The 20,621-nt window shown below is 58.8% G+C and overlaps 2 protein-coding genes across 7 annotated transcripts in view; both read right to left on the bottom strand.

The window, feature by feature from the left end:
- COL11A2 (collagen type XI alpha 2 chain) overlaps positions 1-19,895 on the bottom strand; it is a 30,601-nt gene extending 10,706 nt beyond the window's left edge. The window contains exons 1-39 of one of the 6 annotated variants that reach the window (XM_084967775.1): positions 19,654-19,895; positions 19,236-19,383; positions 16,537-16,686; positions 16,180-16,390; positions 15,561-15,723; positions 13,912-14,103; positions 13,016-13,093; positions 12,294-12,356; positions 11,461-11,640; positions 8,863-8,922; positions 8,737-8,778; positions 8,182-8,244; positions 7,779-7,853; positions 6,906-6,992; positions 6,591-6,647; positions 6,372-6,425; positions 6,226-6,279; positions 6,067-6,120; positions 5,816-5,869; positions 5,562-5,615; positions 5,438-5,482; positions 5,208-5,261; positions 4,726-4,770; positions 4,497-4,550; positions 4,256-4,300; positions 4,066-4,119; positions 3,803-3,847; positions 3,529-3,582; positions 3,354-3,398; positions 3,115-3,168; positions 2,656-2,763; positions 1,579-1,632; positions 1,240-1,293; positions 1,101-1,145; positions 961-1,014; positions 818-862; positions 626-679; positions 470-523; positions 201-254 (exon numbers count right to left, since the gene is read on the bottom strand). In XM_084967775.1, the coding sequence (XP_084823901.1) occupies positions 201-254; positions 470-523; positions 626-679; positions 818-862; positions 961-1,014; positions 1,101-1,145; positions 1,240-1,293; positions 1,579-1,632; positions 2,656-2,763; positions 3,115-3,168; positions 3,354-3,398; positions 3,529-3,582; positions 3,803-3,847; positions 4,066-4,119; positions 4,256-4,300; positions 4,497-4,550; positions 4,726-4,770; positions 5,208-5,261; positions 5,438-5,482; positions 5,562-5,615; positions 5,816-5,869; positions 6,067-6,120; positions 6,226-6,279; positions 6,372-6,425; positions 6,591-6,647; positions 6,906-6,992; positions 7,779-7,853; positions 8,182-8,244; positions 8,737-8,778; positions 8,863-8,922; positions 11,461-11,640; positions 12,294-12,356; positions 13,016-13,093; positions 13,912-14,103; positions 15,561-15,723; positions 16,180-16,390; positions 16,537-16,686; positions 19,236-19,317 (2,790 nt within the window). In that variant the 5' untranslated portion in view covers positions 19,318-19,383; positions 19,654-19,895. Of the gene's footprint in view, positions 1-200; positions 255-469; positions 524-625; positions 680-817; positions 863-960; positions 1,015-1,100; positions 1,146-1,239; positions 1,294-1,578; positions 1,633-2,655; positions 2,764-3,114; positions 3,169-3,353; positions 3,399-3,528; positions 3,583-3,802; positions 3,848-4,065; positions 4,120-4,255; positions 4,301-4,496; positions 4,551-4,725; positions 4,771-5,207; positions 5,262-5,437; positions 5,483-5,561; positions 5,616-5,815; positions 5,870-6,066; positions 6,121-6,225; positions 6,280-6,371; positions 6,426-6,590; positions 6,648-6,905; positions 6,993-7,778; positions 7,854-8,181; positions 8,245-8,736; positions 8,779-8,862; positions 8,923-11,460; positions 11,641-12,293; positions 12,357-13,015; positions 13,094-13,911; positions 14,104-15,560; positions 15,724-16,179; positions 16,391-16,536; positions 16,687-19,235; positions 19,536-19,653 lie in introns of those variants that run through there. The other 5 variants (XM_084967774.1, XM_003128331.5, XM_013977733.3 and 2 more) reach the window with 5 other exon arrangements.
- TAP1 (transporter 1, ATP binding cassette subfamily B member) overlaps positions 1-20,621 on the bottom strand; it is a 682,515-nt gene that overhangs the window by 152,007 nt on the left and 509,887 nt on the right. The window lies entirely within an intron of this gene.

A 20,621-nucleotide genomic window follows, 5' to 3' on the forward strand; every position in this document is an offset into this window, starting at 1 on the left:
AGATGTGAGAAGATGCGAACTGGTCCAGGAATCAGACTGAAATCTGGAATCCTGCCTCCAAATCCCAGTCCGTACCATTCACCCCAGCCCCGGGGTTCCAGGTGGGGCAAAGAAGGGCAGGGGGTTGGAAGAAGGGAGAAGAGAGGCAGAGAGACTAACTCCAGAGTCCAGGGTCCTTTCTCTCCAGGAGGCAGACCTACCTGGGGTCCCACCACTCCCGGGGGGCCCGGGGGGCCAGTCTTTCCTTGGAAACCCTGAGCGAGGAAGAAAGGAGAGAGTGGTCAGAACACATGGTCAGGCAGGGACACTGTGGGGTGGACCCAGGCTCCCGAAGGAGGGGTAGGGTCACCGCCGATCCTTGGCTGTGGTCTGAGCAGCACAAGGATGCGCTGCCCTCTGTCAGGACCTTCCTGGTGGACCTTCCAGGTGGCTCTGGAATGAGGGTCCCAGGGGCTGGGGCACCACTTACCACTTCTCCTCTCTGGCCCGGGTGTCCCGGCAGCCCGTCCTTCCCAGGGGGGCCCTAGAAATGGTTCAGATGTCAGGTGAACTCTAGGCTGGGAAGGGGGATGGAGAAGAAGGACTCATGGGACCAAGGTGAGTCCGAGGTCAGAGGTCAGCTTACCGGAGGTCCTTTGGGGCCAGGAAATCCGTTGGGGCCCTGAGGTCCAGGGAGACCCTAGAGGCAGAGCTGGGTTGAGTCAGGAGAACAGGGTTGGGGGGCAGGGGCAGGCGTGGGGCAAGGGACACAGCTTCCTCCCCGGGTGAGAGGGACCTGGCTGTGCTCAGGTCCCTGGGGCGCTCCAGCCATACTCACCCTCTCTCCGGGGGGCCCGTGGGGACCATCACCACCAGATGTTCCCTGTGGGGGAAACAGAAAGTGAGAGGAGTTGCTTTCGAGCATCCCTGAGGCCAGAGGAGCTGAGGGGAGCTGGGCTTGGCTCTGCCAAGACCACTAACCTTGGCTCCAGACTTCCCAGTGGCGCCTCGGGGTCCCCGCTGACCCCGTGGACCCTAGAGGGGAGAGAAGGGAGTGGTCAGAAAAATCCCAAAGCATCCCCCTTGGACCTGGAGAGGCTCGTCTCCCCCCCTGCACTCACCGTGGGGCCACGTTCTCCCCGAGGCCCGGGTTTCCCCGAGAGGCCCTGGGGGGAATGAAGCAGAGACAGCACGTGTCACCCAGGGCCTGACACCCCACAGAGCCGCCCCTCCCTCCCCACCCTCCCTTCCCCAGCTTACCCGGGCTCCCTTCTCACCACTGGCTCCAGGGAAACCAGGAAATCCCAGGGACCCCTGGCGAGGATGGAGAAGGGGGAAAAATTGAGAAGTCATGGATGGGGAGGGCCTGAGAAGGGCCGAGGGGTCAGGAGAGGGATGGAGGCAGCAGTGTGGGAGACCCGGGCTCTGCCAGGAACTAGGTGGACAAACCCTGGTGCTTTCTGGGCCTCTGTTTCCTCATCTGTAGAATGGGGGTGGGCTGAAGGCTCCCTAGGGTCCCCCCACTGCTCTGTCAGTCTGTGCTTCCGGAAACTAGGGGTCAGGAAAAGGAGGAGGGGCACGAATGGGGCATGGAATCACCTTGGGACCCTGGCGTCCGGGGTAGCCAGGCAGACCGGGAACACCCAGCTTGCCCTGTGGAGGGACAGGGAGCAATTAGGAGCGAGAGGAGTCACAGAGGCCACTCTGCCCCCGGAGACGCCAGCCCTCAGAGACGGGAGCCAGCCCCTACCCAGCAGCGCTCCCCACCAAACCCCCAGTCGCTGGCCCCTCACTTCCCACCCCACGGGCTGCCTGGCCTGGGTCCTCTCTCCTTTCTGAGGGTGGATCTTCCCGAACTCTAGGACTCGAATCTCGCCTCCCCTGTGTCTTCAAGTCTGCACTCCATCCAGTCCTGCAGGCGCTGGGCTCTAGGCCCTGCCTGCCTGTCAGCCTCAGCCCCATCTTCCCAGTACACACTATCTCCACCAAGACCAGTCCCCTGAAGCCTCCACACCATCTTGGCCCCTGGGCTCAGCTCTGCGCCTCCCCAGCTCCCTGCCTCCTGCGGCTTTGGGAACCGTCTTGCTAAGGTGGCTGTGAGGCTGCAGTTGGGAGCAGGGATTCTGCAGCCTGACTTCTTGGGCTCAAACCCTGGCTCTGCCCCCTCAGAGGCCAGGTGATTAACTAGCATCTTCACCTCCTGATGCCTCTGCCCAACAGGACCGTAGCAGCGCCTCTGGCACAGAATCCATAGGACAAGTTAACACAGAGCTGGCATACGGTGGGGGCTTGGTGAGCGTTAGTTCTGAAGAGGTCAGAGCCCACCTGCTCTCTCTCCCTTCTCAGAACCCCTACTGCTCTGAGTCTGGACACATCTTCACTCTGCTTTGTACCAGCAGGTACCCTGCCATGGCCTCTAGGCCTGGTCCCCATCAACCTGTTGTCAACTTCATGGCGGGGACTTTTCCTTGACTTCTTACGTAGCCCCCCTCAACCCACTCGTGTCTAGGAGGCACCGTACACACAGGGAAGAGCATAATCGCTGCATGATCATCTTCCACTGACTTGCTGACCTCAGCTGTTGGCACCCCCACATCCACCCTAACCCCAGAGCCCCGGCCCTCGTCGCCGCCACACCCTCGAGCGCGCAGACACCGATTGCTCATCCCCTGTCACCTTCTCGCCCATGAGCCCGGGGGGCCCAGGGTCTCCGGTGGGTCCAGTGCGTCCCTTTGGCCCCTCAGGACCATCCTCTCCCCTGGAACCTGGGACTCCAACCTCGCCCTGGGTGAGAGGGTGGGCAGGTGAGGGGGTTGGACAGGGACGGTGGTGGGGGTGGGGGCTGAGTCCTGAGAGGATAGGCAGGCCCCCGGGAGGCTGAGTGGGGCTGGTGGGGGGTCCCAGAAGCTACTGCAGGACAGGGAGCCCCACAGGGCAGGGAGAGTGCTGTGGCTGGTGAGCCAGTAGAACTCAGACTGCGGGGCCCTGCTCCTGCTAGGATCAGGCCCTACAGGAGCCCAGCACTGGAGATGAGGGGTCAAGGGTATCGAGGGAACAGGCTGGGAACTGGGGGCTCCAAAAGGGAGGCTCATTAGCATCTAGAGTGGGGGGGGCAGTGCGGGGGTTTCTACTCACCCTGTCACCTTTCACACCCATGTCACCTTTGAACCCAGGAAAGCCATCCTCGCCCTGAGAAAGATGGGGACAGAGGAGGCCACGTGATGGAGGCTCGGGGGTTAAAATGAGGGATTTCGGAGACTGTGGGTGGAGGGGTGCATTTCGGGAGCTGGAGGCAGGGTGTGCGGAAGGGATGGGCAGAAAGGTTGGTGTGGGGTAGGGTGGAGGCCCCAGGAAGCCAGGGGCCCATGGCTCACCTTTTCACCCTTGTGACCTTTCAGACCTCGAATCCCGTCCACACCCTAGAATTAGAGGAGGGGAGAGAGAGACAGAGAGATCAAGGGGGAGGCGGGGCTGGAAGGAGAGCGCTCCTGGGGCCCCAGCTGGCTCCTCTGACCTCAGCCTTTATCTCCCAGCCCGGTGGTCCATTACCTTGACACCTCGAGGTCCTGGGTATCCCAGAGGACCCTGAGGACCAGATGGACCCTGGAAGAGGAAAGAGAGGCATCGATAACAGGGGGCTCAGGGTGTCACTGTCAGGGGCTCCAGGGGGTGGGAAAAATGGAAGTGACAACATTGGAGCCTGGACAGGGTGACAGGGCATGGGACCAAGAAGACTGTCAGAGCCGCGTGATGAGACAAGGAAACCCCAAAGATGGGAGGCCCAGGGTCTGGGCTGGGATGAAAGGAGGCAGGAAGATCTCACCTGGTTTCCTTTGGTTCCAGGGGGACCTTCTTTGCCAGGGTGACCCTGGGGGTGGGAGAAGGAGAGTGTGTCACCTCCGGGTACCCCTCCCTACACTTCTTCAACCCAAATGCCCCTGGGGCCTAATTAAGTGGACCGACCATGGGTAGGCCCCAGGATTGACCTCCAGTGCAAGGAGTGCACGGTATGGATACTCACTGGAGGTCATTTTCTGGGGTGGAGGGTCAAGGGGAATGTGAATTCGCAGGTGGGGGCCCACTCACCGGAGGTCCGTCTGAACCGGGCATGCCGGGGAGGCCTGGTTTCCCTTGAGGGCCCTGCAGGCAGATGAGGAGGCTTGGGATCACCAGAGGGGTCAGGTCTGAACGTGGCTAGATCTCAGCCAGACATCGGGGGCCCTCCCGACAACCCCCTTGGCATCTGCACTGTCCCCTGGATCACTTAGTCACTTACCTTCTCTCCATGAGGGCCAACGGCACCTTGGGGCCCAGGGAGACCCTAGACATGGGAGAGAGACGTCACAGGGGACCCCCCCCCGGGGGGGGCCACTCTCCCCCCAGCCAACATCCCCAGGCAGAGCATAAGCCGCGAGACCCTTAACTGAGGAAATTGAGACCCTTAATTTCCTACCCCCTCTGGGTCTGGCCCCCAGGAGAAGTCACTGAAGTTGGGGAGGGGTGGACATGACACTCACCTGGGTCCCAGGAGTGCCCTGTTGTCCAGGAGGTCCTGGCTCTCCCTGGGGGCCCTAGAAACAGACAACCCGGCCAGGGGTCAGAAGGAGATGGTAATGGAACGAACAGGGCAGAGAGCCGAGTCCCAGAGGGACAGGCATGGGGCTCGCAATGGTGGCAAAGGGAACAGGACCTGGGCAGAGACCCTGGGGCTAAGGGTCAGGTGGGGTCTCCATGCCCATCACTCACCAAGCTTCCTTTGGGGCCGTGGGGACCATCCATGCCTCGGACTCCCTGAAACATGAGAGGGGCGTGAGCAGGCTGGGAGGCGGGCCTGGGCCTTGGAGGGACCAGAGGTCTTTGCGAGGCCGGCCCGGAGGAGGGCGGGTGGGGCAGGCACACAGCGGTCAGACCTCCAGTTCATCCAAACCTAAGAAAACACAGCCGGCCCAGAGCCACAGGGCGTGGGTCTGTGGGTTTGTGGGGGTTTGTTTTGTTTCTCTTGAGGATTTTTTTCCCTTTGGCTCTGCTCAGAGCCTTTGGTGCACTGTACCAAACGGCCCTGCCAGGGCACCCAGGGGTGAGGCTGAAGGGGGGCTGGGGGGTCAGGGAGGAGGAGCTTGGGGGAGGGGGGAGGGGCTGGGGGAGGGAGGAGGAGCTAGAGGTGGGGGAGGGAGGGAAGCAGGGAGGTTTGCAGTGGGCAGGGTCAGAGGTCAGGGACAGTCACTTACTGGGGGTCCAGGAATCCCAGGTGGGCCTTTGGGGCCAAGGAGACCTCGAGGTCCCTGTGTTCAGGTGAGAGCAAGGTAGGACACACGTGGGTGAGAGAAAATTTGTCCCTTCTCATGCCCAGGTCCCCCCTCTGACATCCCCAGAGCCCCCCCACTCCACCCCCCCACCAGAGCCACCTCCACACCAACCCTCCAGGCACCCCCCCCACCCCAACCCCCTTGACACTCACGGACTCTCCAGGCAGCCCCCGAGGCCCAATCTCGCCATCATCTCCCTGGAGGAGGAGGACACGATGAAGACCCCTCACCTCCCAGAGCTCCCCAACGCCAAGCCCCCCACCCCCCACTACTTACCCTCTCTCCATCCTCACCAGGGGGCCCAGGAAGGCCCTGGGCACCGGTATCACCCTGGAAAATGGGCAGACAGGTAAGGGGGCTGCAGAGCCCCTGACACAGGCAGGCCCCGACCATCTCCATTAACCAGTTGCCTGCTGGGACCCCCAGCCTCCTTCCCTTGCCTTGAGACCCCACCTCCCCTCCCCTCCATGGAAGACCTGCCTCCCACCCCGCCCTGTCCCCCCAATATACTCACCCTGTGATATACTCACCCTGTGTCCCTTCTCCCCAGGTAGCCCTGGGAGTCCATCAAAACCACGGTCACCCTAGGGAGAAGAGAGGCAGCCGAGTGAGGTCCCAGCCCCCTTCCCACCCCTCCCTCTTGTGTCCAGAGTATGGATGGGCTGCTTCGTGGAGGAAGTGGGGGTGGGGGGGACTCAGTTATGCTCAGAAAACAAATGAGCTCAGGAGGGGCCGGGAGCTATGGAGGGGTGGGGCCGTCAGAGAGGAGTCCAGGCCTTACCTTCACTCCAGGTTCCCCGGGCATCCCTCGGGCTCCATCAGCACCCGCCCGGCCCTGAGGGTGCAGAGGAAGTGTCAGAGCCCACGGGCCACAGTCCTCCACACCCCGTGCCCTGTCTCCCATCTCCCACCCACCCACCTTCTACCCTGGCTCACTCACCCTTCGCCCAGCCTTGCCCGGAGGGCCCGTCAGGCCCTGAGGTCCTCTGGGGCCCTGTGAGGGAGAGATGCGGGGGCAGGGTGAGTGGGCACAGATAGGGGCGGGGCCCTGGGCTGGGGATCAGGCGGGCGGGTGGGGGGTGTCACCTGAGGTCCTAGGTCTCCAGATTCTCCTTTCAGGCCAGGGCTCCCAGGCTGACCCTGTGAGAGAGGAGAGAGGGCGGCTCTGATGGAGGACACACCTGTCGGTGGCCTCAAAGTCCTCCCCAAAGAAGCGAAATAATTTTCAACTTGGTCCTTTTCCAGAACTCTCCATATGCCCCCACGCAAATAAAGGATCCCCTATCCCAGCATCCACTCACTCACCAAGGGTCCGGGGCGGCCCGTGTATCCCATGGGGCCAGGGGGTCCGCGGAGCGCCAGCTGGGGGAGCAGGGGGGACGCAGAACTGATGAAGAGGCAGCCAGAGAACGCGCACCCCAGACCACCTTCCAAATTCACCTTCGCCCTCCTGTCCTTTATTCCTCAGTCCTATATGCTCCCCAAGTTCCCTCTCAACCCCCAAACACCCCAGACCTCCCCCTGCCCTGCATTCACACCAGCCTCTCCTTCCAACTCCTCCCAGCGTCTTCCCTTTGCCCCAGGCCCCCTCCCCACACCAAGACCCCCCTCCCCACTCACCCGTGCCTGCTGCAGAATTGCCTGGGCCTGAGCCTCCTGGGCCGCCACCACCGGGCCCTTGTCACCCGCTCCACTGCCAAACCGGAACTGCAGGGCGAGGAGAGAAGGTCCAGGTTCTCCCAGGAAACCCGCGGGACCCTCTCAGCCAGAGGTTCAGCCAGTATCTCTGCCCCATCTCCCAACCTCCCCCGTGCCCCCTCTAGCATCTCCCATGGCATCCAGATAATCACTTAGAGGTTTTCAGAAACTTGACACCTATCCCCCTCCCCAACTCTCCAGCCTCTTCCTCCCTAAAGACTGCTCTTTGCTTCTAGACCTGCCAAAACGGGATTTTCTGCCCAATTCTAGACGATCCATGTTTGGTTCTCAGTCACTTAATAAGGCCCTCAGAACTTCATCCCAAAGATCAATCTCCTTGGGTGTTCCCGTCATGGCGCAGTGGTGAACGAATGCAACTAGGAATCATGAGGTTGTGGGTTCGATCCCTGGCCTTGCTTAGTGGGTAAAGGATCTGGCGTTGCCGTGAGCTGTGGTGTAGGTCACAGACACAGCTCAGATCCCACGTTGCTGTGGCTCTGGCGTAGGCCGGCAGCTACAGCTCCAATTAGACCCCTAGCCTGGGAACCTCCATATGCTGTGGGTGCGGCCCTAGAAAAGGCAAAAAGGCAAAAAGGCAAAAGGGAAAAAAAAAAAAAAAAAAAAAAAACCTCCAAAAAACAAAAAGTTATAAACAAACAAACAAAACAAAGATCAATCTCTTTGACTGATTGAAAGGGACTCCTCCTTAGCTTTTCTGACCCTCTGGTTCTTGGTGACACAATACAACCCCTGCCCTCCCCATGAACCCATCCCAAAGCTCAGAAGACGACTCACTGGGAGCATGAGAGATGTGCCAGGGGGGCCAGGGGCCCCATCTGATCCGGGGAGCCCTGCTCGGCCAGGGGGGCCCTAGAGTGGGGGAGAAAAGGAGAAGGATAGGATGACACGGCGTTGTTAGGTCCTGGCATCCTTCTGAATTCTTCCTCGACAAAATAAATGTAGACTTCCCTACATCTTTCCCAAGCTCTCCCCACACCCCATGGAGAAAAACGGCTGTGAGACACCAGACCACTTCCCTCCCCAACCAGAGTCTGCCCTCTTTTCTGGGTGCTGGGGGCACAACGGCCCCTCACTCATTAATCACCCAGCTAGTGAGAAATTCCTGAGAATGGCACCCCCATTGGGCGCCCGAGGCTCCTCAGCAGCCCTCCCCCTGCCCCAAAGGATGTTCTCATACCCTCTCGCCCGGGTCTCCAACGGGGCCGGGGTTGCCTTGGATACCACGGGGACCAGTCAATCCCTGGACAACAAATGAGAAGGGGGTCAGGTGTGGGCACTCAGACAGAAAAGGGGGGAGTTCCTGTCATGGCGCAGTGGAAACGAATCTAAGAACCACGAGGTTGCGGGTTCAATCCCTGGCTTCGCTCAGTGGGTTAAGGATCCAGCGTTGCCGTGAGCTGTGGTGTAGGTCACAGATGTGGCTCAGATCTGGTGTTGCTGTGGCTGTGGTGTAGGCTGGCAGCTGTAGCTCCGACTGGACCCCTAGCCTGGGAACCTCATATGCCTCAGGTGCAGCCCTAAAAACAAAGCAAAAAAAAGAAAAAAAAAAGATAGAAAAGGGGTATGGGGCTGAGGGGTGGTCTCTGCAGAAGAGAACTGGGGCTCTGGGAAGCTTCGATTGGAAGGACGTTCCAGAGTTCTGAGAGGAGGCTGGGCACGTGGGGGGTGGGGGGCATGGGCAAGTATGCAGGAAGCAAAGGATGGCAGCAAAGGGGTCACCGCTAGAACTCACCGCGGGGCCTTCTGGACCAGGGGGCCCTTCCACCAGCATGCCCTGTGGAGTTAAAGGTTAAAAGTCAGAGGCTATAGGGCCAGCACCCCCGCCTCCTTCCCCTCTTCAGTGACCAGAGTGACTTACAGGTTCCAGCACCGCAGGCTCCCCCTTCTCTCCCTTCAGCCCCCGGGGTCCACGGGCAGCCTGAGGGAGACACACATGTAACCCCCAGTGGGGCCCATGAGCAGCCAAGGTACCAGGACCACCTCCATCCCACTGGCCGTCTCAGGTCCTCTGGAGACCGCCCTGACCCTACCCGCTAAGCCCCCAGCCCTCCTCCGAGACCACCCTATGGAGGGAGACCTCAGGGCTCCTGCCCCTCAATTCCCAGTCTCACCACCGATACACAATCTCCTCACCTCCCTGCAAACTTCTTTCCTGGGATTCGACCCCCTCAACTTTCCCACGCCTCTTCTGGAGGACTGCACCTTATCCCCCAAACTCCCTTGGACTCTTAAGAAAACACTGACTTCCTCACTTTTTAATTAATTAATTAATTTAATTTTTTCAAGGCCGCACCTGTGGCACATGGAAATCCCCAGCCTAGGGGTCAAATTGGAGCTGCAGCTGCCTATGCCACAGCCACAGCCACAGCCACAGCCACGGGGGATCCGAGCTGCTTCTGCGACCTAAGCTGGCAACACTGGATCCTTAACCCACTGAGCAAGGCCAGGGATCAAACCTGAATCCTCCCGGACACTATGTCGGGTTCTTAACCTGCTGAGCCCCAGTGGGAACTCTAACTTCCTCGCTTTTACCCCAACTCACCAAATAAGAATCTAAGATTGTGAATAGATTTTTACTCGGGCTTAGGGGGCAGGTCATGCATCCCTATGAGATTCTGATGTAATCTATGGAGTCTTCCCCCAGAAAAGAAAAAATATATGCCCTTACAGCATAGAAAGGTACTTAACATTTCAAGGGGTTCATAAGTTTGATACTCCCCAGAGGTTCAATGTTCATACTTGAAGTAGATGTGGAGAGCAGTCCCCACTGATGGCCCACACTTGGACTTGGTGTTTGGAAAAAAGCAGCTCTTGGGCACAGTTACTCAAGCCCCAGAACCAAGCCTCCCAGGTGCTCTGAGTTCCTCTCCAGCAAAGGACTCTACACGCTTTTCTCCATTCCTCATCTACACGTCAAGCCCACCAGGAGCCTCTCTTCCACACTTCCACGCAGACACCCACCCCCAGCCCTGGGGCCACAGCCAGGACACGGAGAGGGAGAATGGGGGACACTCACCAGCAGCCCCCCCACACTCCCAATGGAGATCTTCAAAATGCCCCCCTCTACCTCCATCCTGACCACAAAAGCGATCAATTTCCAAACTCTCCCATATCCCAGATCCACCCTAAATTTCCAGAAAGCAGCCATGAGGGGAAGGCAGCAGCGGGTTGAGGTGGTGATATTAGAGAAGGGGGTGGGATGAGGGGGCAGGTGGAGCGGGCAGCGCTCAGTGCAGGGCAGGCAGAAGAGGAAGGGACGTGGACAGGAAGCATCCCCACTGACAGGGAGGGCTTAAAAACACGGGACACAACGCCGGGAGACTGCACAAAGGGACAAACACTTGGAAGCAAGAATGATACCAGGGCCAAGAAAAATGAAACACGGCCAAGATGGCCAGAAAACGAACCGGATAAACAGGAAGTGGCTGGACACACAGGAAGCAGCCGAGAGGTGGCTGGTCAACAACGACATGGCTCCCACGACCAAGAGAGAGAAGCAACTCACCCAACAGACGAAGGTGACTCCTGGAAATGGATCGTGACAACGAAAGGCGATCCCTCCAGAGAACACAAACAGCAAGGCTAGTACAGACAGCAAGTGGCCGTGATAAATATCTAGGCCCTTAATGGAAACTTTATGAGACACACAAGAAGGGGCTTCTTATCAGCAGAGAAGACAGCATGAAAAACTAGAGCCGCAACACAAATAATAAGTCCCTTCCAGTCCAGCCTGACACAGTTCCCAGAACAAACGCTGTGGGAGTTCCCGTCGTGGCACAGTGGTTAAACGAATCTGACTAGGAATCCTGAGGTTGCAGGTTCGATCCCTGGCCTTGCTCAGTGGGTTAAGTATCCAGCGTTGCCCTGAGCTGCGATGTAAGTTGCAGACGTGGCTTAGATCCCGCATTGCTGTGGCTGTGGTGTAGGCTGGTGGCTACAGCTCCGATTTGACCCCCAGCCTGGGAACCTCCATATGCCGTGGGAGCGGCCCAAGACAGGAGGGGACAGACAGGAAGCTAGAAACGTTAGGTTCGACAATGTGACAGAGGAGCTTAGACCATTTGGCAGCAACGTGGATAAGAAATTGTTTTAACCAAGAAGAAATGGTGGAGACGGCTGAACACCAACACAAGATAGGGGTTTATGGACCAAACACTTTGTGAAATCCAGCTTGATGGAGACAGGAAGTGACCAGAGAGACAGGAAGTGGTCACAGGATTAAGAGAAAGAAATCACTTGCCCTGGACAGAAGTCTCCATAAGGAGTCATAGGGTAAGACATTTGGCACAGGAAGGCATGAAGGAACCTTTTCAAGCAACAGATACATCTCAGTGAACAGAAAAGTGGCAAACCACCAATGGGAAGTAGCTCACAGACAGCAATCCAAAACAGCAGGAAGCAATTCTTGTGGCTCCTGCTGGAGGTCAAGGTTGGAAGAGGAGCTCCTTTCACTTACGGCTCCTGAGTGGGCTGTCTCCGCAGAGAGGGCAGGGCCAAGTTCCGTCTCCTCACGATAATCGTCCCCATAGCCATAGGTGTAATCGTAGGGCCCTGTTGGGGGCTCTGTGCCACCCTCCCCATATTCCTCTGTCAGGAACCTGTCGGCTGTGGAGGGGACCTGGAGATCTGTCTGCTCCTTCCCGGGGGTGGGGAGGGAGAGGGGTAGACGGGGGCATTAGGGCCCAGAGGAGGTTCTCCCTGGACCCCAGGCTGTGACAACGTCTAGTCCTGAGGATGCTGAGGAAAACGGGGACTGGAGCTTTCCTCCCAAGAAGAGCAAGGGGAATGGTTGTCTAGATGGGAGATGGCCATCAAACACCCCAAATGAGGAGGGAAGCCAGCCAGTGGGCCTGGTTGGACGGGATGATGGGTAACAAGATGGGTGGCCGGAGGGCTGGACACAGAGCGGACAGTCCACAGAAATCATGACAGACAAAAGGGTCCAGAGAATGACCCAAGAAAGGGATGGAAAGAAAGAGAGAAGAGAAAAAGTGACAGCATTGGACAGAAAAATGGCTCCTGGGAACAGACTGTGACAAAGGAAAACCATTTGACACCAACAGGGAAAAGAGGTGACTCCAGAATCACAGAGCGATGGCAGGAGACGTGGACACTGAATGACAATGGCTGTACTGAGACAGACAAGCAGACGGCTAGGTCTGGAGTGACCAGAAGACAGAAGGCTGTGAATGGATACGACCAAGAGCCCTCCGGCCGACATGGGGCAAGGGGAGTGGGTCGCAAACACCCACCACCCCCAGTTGGGGTGAGGGTGGGGGATGGAGTTACCTCCTCAGGGGGTGGCAAGGGGCTTGACTCCAGAATTCCTTCCTCTCCACCTGGGGTGGGGTCCTAACCCCAAGGGGAAGGGAGAAGAGAGGAGCAGGGGGCGGAAGGAAGGAGAGTGGTTAGTGGAAGGGGAGGCAAAGCAGCACCTCGTCCCCCCCTCCCGCCCCCAGAGGGCAGGGTCTGTCTGTGCTGGGGGGTGGAGGAAATCTCAGATCTTGCAGCCCCTTTGGAGGGGGGACCGTTTGGGGAGAGTGAATCTCCAAGGTCAGAGGGCTTTGGGGGCAGAGATCTGGATGCCCCCGTTCTACCTGCCGGTAACCGCTGCCTCTGGTCCTGGGGGGGCCCCGGGCAGTGGGGGGAGCTGCCCGCCGAGCTGGGCGCCGGGAGAGGGGAGGCTGGCTCCGCGCGGGGCCAGGACCTCCACCAATTCGAGAGGACCTCCAGTCTGGTGAGGGGGACGCCTGCCGGGCCGCTGACCTCTTGGCAGGTGGGGTAGGCTTTCGGGGAGGGGTCCGACGCCCCCTGGGGGAAGGGGGAGCCCTGTGGTGGGGTCTTGGAGGCCGCTGCAGCAGAGAGACACGAGGGAGGGGGCAGTGAGGAAACACCCTTAATCTCTGTATAAGGTGGCTCTTCCTACGTGTTTGGAGGGGACGAAGGTGTCATAGATGTTTGCAAGGGGTGGTGGGAGGAACAGGAGAGAGGAAGGGGTCCCTCAAGTTTACCTGATAATCAGGGGTCGTCCCCGTAGTCATCACATCGTAATAGGGGGGCTCGTAGTCATAGTAGAGAGACTCAGTGGACTGGGGTTAGGGAAGGGGTGGCGGGAGGAGGTGGGAAGGGGGTGGGGGGAAGGCGGGGGGAGGAGGTGGTGTTGGGAGTTGGGGATGAAAGGGGGATTAGGAGAGAGATGGGGGGAATGGGTCCCCCATGTGGGACAGAAGCAGACATGATTAAGAGATTGACCCTCCAGTCTTCAGACCACTGACCCCAGATCCTATCTGTCCCTCTAACTATCAGGACTCACCTGAGTCTCCTCATTCCCGTCCCCCCACCGCAGCCTCTTATCCAACACCGCTGAGTGCAGGGGCCAGAGGCAGGCCCCCCACCTTGACACCTGCAGAGCTTCACTCCCCCCTCGGGACTCCCTCTGCCCTCTACCCCTTCCCCACTGCTGCTACTCCCGGGGCTCACCACTTCTGCTTACTCCCCGGTTCTGGCTCTCCCTGCCCCTGCTCTCCCATCTTTTGTCCCCAAGCCTCAGCCCCATGCCCACCATCTCCCAATCTCTTAATTCAGTGGAAAATCCAAGGACACAGTTCCAGGAAGACTAGCAGAGGAGGAGACACAAGGAGGGGACACAGCTCCCAGCCATGAATTCTTCATAATGACTCTTTTTATTTTTAAATGAAAATAAAAAGGTTGATGAATGAGGACTGGGGGTGCGTGGGTGATGGGAAATAGAGGGTATGGCTGGGGAGGGGCCCGGGGGAGGGGAGGACAGGAGGCCAAAGTAGGCTGGGGAGCTCTGGGACACCGGGGGAAGTTCCCCTGGGGAGATGTGTGCGTGTCTTCCCTCCCTGGGGTGTGCTGCAGTTTGGGGCTCGCCCAGCTCCCTCACCTGTCGCTGGGGCTCCTGGTTTTGCGGCCTGTGTAGTCTCGGTGGTTGCTGCTTCGGAGATCTCTGGGTTCTGTGAGACTGTTGTTTCGGAGGTGTCTCCCTCCAACCCTCCTCACAATCCAGCTCCTTCTGTTCACAGGATTCGTAGGCAGCTTGCACCCCCGGAATGATGACAAGCTCCTGGACATCACCCTACAAATACAAGAGGAAGGAACACCGGTGGAGGGAGGCAGAGAGGGCTTCTGGGAGACAAAGGATATGGTCTGGGACGCAGGGTAGGAGTCCATCTGAGGTGAGACTGGAGAAGGTCATTATCTACCCTCCAGGCGTGCAGTTCTTTTCCGTTTTCAAAGGACCTTCTCTCATAATCCCATTGAACCTTCACAACAACTGGGAAAGCAGGACAAGGATCTTGATGCCCGTTTTCCAAGCACAGTCCGTTCATAAAAATTCAAAGAGACAATGACTGGCCCAAGGCCACTCGAAGTGGTAGAATCAGGCGTAAAATTCAATGGCAAATGTGGCTTGGATCTGGAGTGGCTGTGGTTGTAGTGTAGGCTGGCAGCTGTAGCTGCGATTTGACCCCTAGCCTGGGAGCCTCCACATGCTGCAGGTGTGCCCCCCCACCCCAAGAAAAGGAGTAGAATTCAAGCCTTCCAACTCTAAATTCAACTCTTAGCCTATACCCCACCCATGTAGTCATGCATGAACCTGTTCATAGGGGCTTCTGGAGACAGTGGCCCAACCTTAGCTGCTTTGGCCTTCCACTGATAGTGACAATGAGAATTCTCAGGACCTCTAGCAATAGGGGAGGGGGGCCACTTCTGATTTCCAATGGCATTTACACGTGGTGCCTAGCACACCCTGCACTGCCTTTTAGTTTGGGGATACTATCTCCAGAGCAGACTTGGTAGCTCCTTGGAATGAAAGAGACCTTATAGTATTCTTCTGTGTTCCCTCTGGCACTGGGCCAGCAGGTTTTCAGAAAATGTTGACTGACTGGGTGGGTAAATGGACAGCTGGCCGGCTGGCTGGCTGAACAGGGGCTCAAACGCTTGTCTGAGCGGGAGGGTTGACAGATGGTGAATGTATGTATGTATGTATGGGTGGACGGGTGGGTAGAAAAATGAGAGGCTCAGAGTAGATAGAAAGAGTGTGTAGGGAGATGGATGGAAGCGAATATAAGGCTTGGATGGAGAGCGGGTGGGTGAAGAGCTGGGCGGGTGAATGGCTTGCATGGGTAGACGGGGTAGGTGGGTGGAGGGAGGAGTGAATAGATACGGGGATGGGCTAGAGAGGATGGATGCTCGGAATACAGATGAATAGACGGATGGCTTAAAGGAGCGGCTGCGCAGGTGGGAAGTTGTGAGTGAATGGTTGAAGGGATGGATGGACGGGTGGGCGGACTAATGAAAACCAAGCGACAGAGTAAGTGACTGTGGACAATCCTGCCATATAAGTGGGTACCTAGTTCTCCTACCAAAAAAAAAAAAAAATTAGCCCTGAAAATAGGAGACGGAAATATAAATTTATGAGAGGAAAAGAGAAGGGTCAGGACATAGGCGGATGGAGTCCTGAGGTCAGCAAGGGCGTGGACACAAGATACAGGACCCCCCGCAATCCTGCCTTTCCCTGAGAGCACTGGTTACCTCAAAGACTTCTTCATCCAGGATACGAGCACCAAAGATGATCACTCCATGGGTGTCCAACACTGGACGAGCACTTCGGGGGAGGGGCCGGGTGACACGCTTCTTGCAGTCAAGGATGAGAGTGACAGACTGGCCCTTCACAGCCACAGCTACACGGTGCCACCTGGTCATGTGGGGGGAGAGGTTCAAATGACTGACTGAAGTGGGGCAAGTCAGGAGGGCTGGGGAGCAGCTGATGGAAGGGCTAACAAATCACTGATAACAAGGGGAGTAACCACAGTAGCCCCCATTCACCGCGTGCTTCCAAGGCACCAGGCATGATGCAATCATTTCCCATCGGATGCTCACCTGTCTATTATCCATACTTTTTAGACATAGAAACTGTGGCTCCAAAAAGTCAATAAGTTGCCCGAGGCACAAGCTATCTGCAAGCATTTAAACTCTAAAGCCCAAACTCTGCGCTAGAAGTGACTGGAGTTTGGGCAGCAGGTAAGTGAGTTGTGGCCCAAAGGGCGGGCAGGGTTTCCTAGATTAGGGAGTGGGGGTTCCAGGGGCGGGGGACCAGAAGGGAGCTCCTGAAAGAATAGGCCAGACAGCCCAGAGGAGCAAAGTGACTTACTTGCCATCTGCTAGGCTGAGGCCTCGGAAGACGGGCTGAGCTGGGGGCTGAGGCCGTCCTGTCTGGTCCTCATACAGGAAACGGATGGGTCGGCCGAGCTCCAGGCCCAGCTGTCGGACACCCTGGGCACTATAGAGAGTCAGGAGCGGAGCCTGGAGGCCAGGGCGGGTCCGGACAGCAGTCAATAGAGAGAAATCTTTGGGAAAGCCTCCTGGTACCCAAGAGAGAGACACACACAGGTGGAATGAGAGGCAAAGCAAGCTGTAAAGCCCTTCCCTTCTGGTGTCTGATCCCAGCCCGAACCCCCCCCCCTGCCCTCTGCCCCCAGCTCTCATTACTCCAGCACATTACCCATACCTGGGAAGAGCTGGCGGGTGGGTGCACTGAGCTGGGCAGGGCGAGACACTCGGTAGGCCACATCAGCAGGACAGATGCCCCTCGTCCTCCGGACGCCATCAGGGAGGGAGGGGAACCTCAGGGCCCGAAGCACATCCACGGGCGATGCACCTGGAGGAGTCCACGTAGGTCAAGGGGAGGGACGTGGTCTCAGGAGGGCCCAAAGAGGGGACACCTGGGCCTAGAGCTCAGCTTCCTGGGGCTCAAACTCCCTGGAAGATAAGTTACCTCTCCCTTACTTGCTCTTGAACGGGCCTGAATGGATGGGAAACGAAGGTCACCTGGAAAAAGGCAGGGCTGACCCTGGACTCGGCTGGGGCCACCCTGGACCCCTTCCTCCCAGCCTCTCTCCCTCTCTCCATCTTTCAGCCTATGAATCTGTCTATATTCTCTCTTAGTCTCGCTCTCATCTCTCCACCTGCCTCCCCATTCCTCTGGCTCTGTATCTGTTGGTCCTTCTCTCTCCCGTCTCTTCTGTCTTCCTTCATTTCCCTGACACATCTTTCCTTTTCTCTCTCTTACTCCCCTTCTGTATCTTTTAGTCTCTGGCCTCTGTCCCGAGTCTCCAGCATAAACAACATCTGGGCAAACGATCATCCTGGGCACGGGAGGTGCAGGGGGGCCACCAGGAGGGAGCAGAGAGGCAGCTCTATGGGGAGAAGGCTTCAAGCTGTTGCTCTTCCCATTTGGGGAGGTGGGGATGATGGAGGGGAAGGAGATACAAGAAAGAGTCACACCAGCGGCCTGGGTCCTGGGCTTGGGAGATGGGTTAGGAGGGCGGGGGCGAGAGGGGAGCTCAGCTGCCACGCGGAGCCGGAGCAGGTCCAGGGCCCCAAGCCACACATCTGTGGATCCCATCAGAGTCCTTGCCCAAAATCCAGGCAAGCTCCCCACACCTGGAACTGCGACCCTGCCCCACCCCACCCCCACCTCCCAGGATCCAAAGACGACTCAGGCCACTAGCGCTGTGCACGCAGAACTCAGCTGCCGAGGGTCACCTCTCCCTCACCTTCTCCCCAGGACACATACTTCTCACACCATCAGCTCCAGATTGGAGACATCCCAAAGAAAGTTCCAGCAAAACTTTCATAGAAGTGTGGGGCAGGGCAGGGGCTGGAGTGATCAGGAGAGCAGAGCTGGGTGGGGTGGGTGAGGTGGGGCGGGCAGGCAGAGAAAAGGCCCTTTGAGTCCAGAAGCCGGGAAACCACGGCCTTGCCCCCTCCCACCTCCCTGCCCTAGCCTGGCCCCCGCGTGTGGCAGCTCTGCAAACACCAACACACAAGGACTGCTTTGAGAGACGAAGGGTAAGTGAGACAGAGACACAGAGACTCACAGAGACCCCAGGCCAAGGAGACCTCGGAGGCCCCCACCTCCACCAAACCCCAGGAAAGTGCAGTTCCATCCTATAGACGACTACCCGCAGGTCTGCCCACTCATCTTCCACTTCAAGCCATGTATGTGCCGCACTGTCACTGGCCTCAGTCCGTCCCAGTGTCCCCACTGGTGGCCCTGTCACCCTCATCGTTCTACCTCTGGCCCCTCAAAGGCCCCATCCTTTCCTCTCATGAATCCCACACTAACTCATTTCCCCACGGAGACCGACTCTACCCACTCAGCACCCAAATAACATCTCAGCCATCTCCCTGCCTCCATGTTAAAGGAGCGCTTTTCTCCCTAAAAAAGATTCCTGGAGTCCTCAGACATCCCACGCTTCACTTTTCTGTCCCTGAGCTTCATGCTCCTCCTATCTTGAAAGGTCTTTCTTCTGTAATCGAATCTAAATTCTTTATGTGGCTTTCTGACCATTTTCTCTCCTGAGCAGAGAAGAAATGAATATTCAAATTATATGCAAATCACACCCCCCCAGTGTTTCCAGGGGTTGGTGGACTTGTTCCAGTCTGCCTAGTACCCAGGTACTCCCAGACTCCTCTGCGATGTCAAATCCCCTTTCCTAGGAGCTAGGACTTCTGGATCCTGGGAAAAAGAAGGAAAAGACTGGGACGGTGGATGCCCGGGTCCCAAGGGGAGCCTGGCTGGCCGGAGGGGGAGGGGTGGGGCAGGAATGCAAAGAGTTGGCTCCTGCCTCAGACACCTGATCCTGGCCTGTCCAGCGGCCGTCCTGCTGGCAGCCAGCCCCAATGCTCCCCAGAGCCAGCCGCGTGGCAGCGTCGAGGGCACAGGGAGGGGGGAAGGGGATCCTGTTGGGGAAGCCAGTGGGACAAATGGTCCAGGCATCCCTTCCTTCTCTGTTGTGACCCAAGGATGCTCCCCTCTCAAGCTCAGAGATGCAGACAGAAAGACCAGAAAACAAATGTGTAACCTTCACCCATCGACACTGGCATCTAGCCCTGACTCCAGCACAGGCTGGACCACTCAGACCCTGCTGGAGGACCCCAGCATCCAGCCCCACTCACCCCGCTCAGGTGATTGATCCTCCACCATTCAGCTTTATCTGCCTTCCCTTAATCACTTCAAGGAGGGAAAGAGATCCCCACTCTGGCTCCAAGGAACCCAGATGTCTTGCCCTCCAGCCCAGACTCTTGACCCCTCAAATCCCATTCTCTGACTCCGACGCTACCCTCACTCCTCAGGCATCAGCTGTCCCCTGTCCGGAGGTATGTGGAGCTCCAGCCTGACCCAGGGGTTGGGACTCCCCTTACCTGCCCAGGCCGGGGCCGCGCTCAGCCCAAGCACCAGCGGTACAAGCAGGAGGAGGCGATGGCAGCGGCTGCACCGCTCCATGGCTGGCGCCCGGAACGCCAGGTCCCAGGGACCCAGGGGCCGCCGGAGCCGTTGGACGCCCTGAGGCTGACAAGAGAGGGTGAGCGGGCTTGGACGCCGGGGTCCCGAAAGAAGTCAGAAGCTGTCGGGTGGCGACAGCTCTCAGTCGCTCAGCTCCATGCAGCGAGGCGCCGTCGGGGCTCCGGCGCTGCTCCCTCCTCGGTGGCCGCCGCTCCTGTGTGTCCCCGGCCACCCCAGCGGCCCAGAGCCCCCACCCCGCTCCCGCCCCCGGCCCAGCCTCCTCCTCCAACCTCCCGCCCACAGGCACCGAAGAGAAACCCCACCCTCAATCTCCACCTGGTGGTGGCGGTGGTGCAGGGTGCGAAAGGGAACCCTCCCTCGCTGACCCTTGGACCGCCCTCTCTGCTTCTTGCAGGCACTCAGTGGTCTGAAGCCTAGGATTCTCTTTTCGGGAACCCCAATAGCTCTTCTCCAGTCTCCTTCGCTTTTGGGGGGACCGAGACGTTCAGTCACAACCTCCCTCCCGGTTCCTCCCCCTTGGGGGCCCAGAGCCCCCTTAGAGCAGAGTCCTGGGCGGGATTTAGGGCACAGTGGGAGGGGAGAGGCGGGCCTGGGGGTCGCTACCTCCCCTCACCCCATCAAGTCTCCATAATTATTTCCCCTCGCCCCGCCCGGGGTAATTACAGAGCGGGCCCGAGGCGGGGTATTTATAGACAAGGCTATAGATAGAGACTGGAGGAGACCTGCAACTCGACGGTCGCGGGGAGCGCGGTGGGGCGGGGGTGGCGGGCGGTCAGAGACCCACAAACAGGCTAATCAGGTCCCAGGAGATGAAAGGGGGAACGACGCAAGGGCGCCCGGGAGCCCAGGTGGAAAGGCAGCCAGTGGAGAGGTGAGGGGGCCGTCGACGCTGGTTGGCAGAGTCCGGGGACATGGGGTCACTCGGGGACGAGAGGCCGCCTCCAGGCGGGCAACGCCTGAGGAGGCCGGGCGCTCAGCGCCCAGTGCGCCCCCACGAACGGGCACGGCGCCGGGTCTGCCCGGAGCCCGCGGCGCGGCTGGAGGGAAGACCAGAGCGAGCTGAGGCGCCGCCGCCCGCTGGCGCTTGGAGGGCGCAAGCGAACAAGGCGCCTTTGAGAGTCCGCCGCCCCCCTTCCTCCTCCGGCCGGCCCCGCCCCCAGCCTGGCACATCCTTCCCCCCCCTCCGCGACAAAGCGCGCCTTGTGTCCCCCACCCTGCGCCCGCCTCTCAGGCCCCAGGGAACTTCGGCGGCGTGAAGGGAGCCCTTCGAAGCTCCGACCGGA

Source organism: Sus scrofa, chromosome 7 (assembly GCF_054392235.1).
Source record: "Sus scrofa isolate SSC_HxYL_T2T_F1_AM1 chromosome 7, Sscrofa_HxYL_maternal_Yorkshire_Landrace_v2.0, whole genome shotgun sequence".
Lineage (NCBI taxonomy): Eukaryota > Metazoa > Chordata > Mammalia > Artiodactyla > Suidae > Sus > Sus scrofa.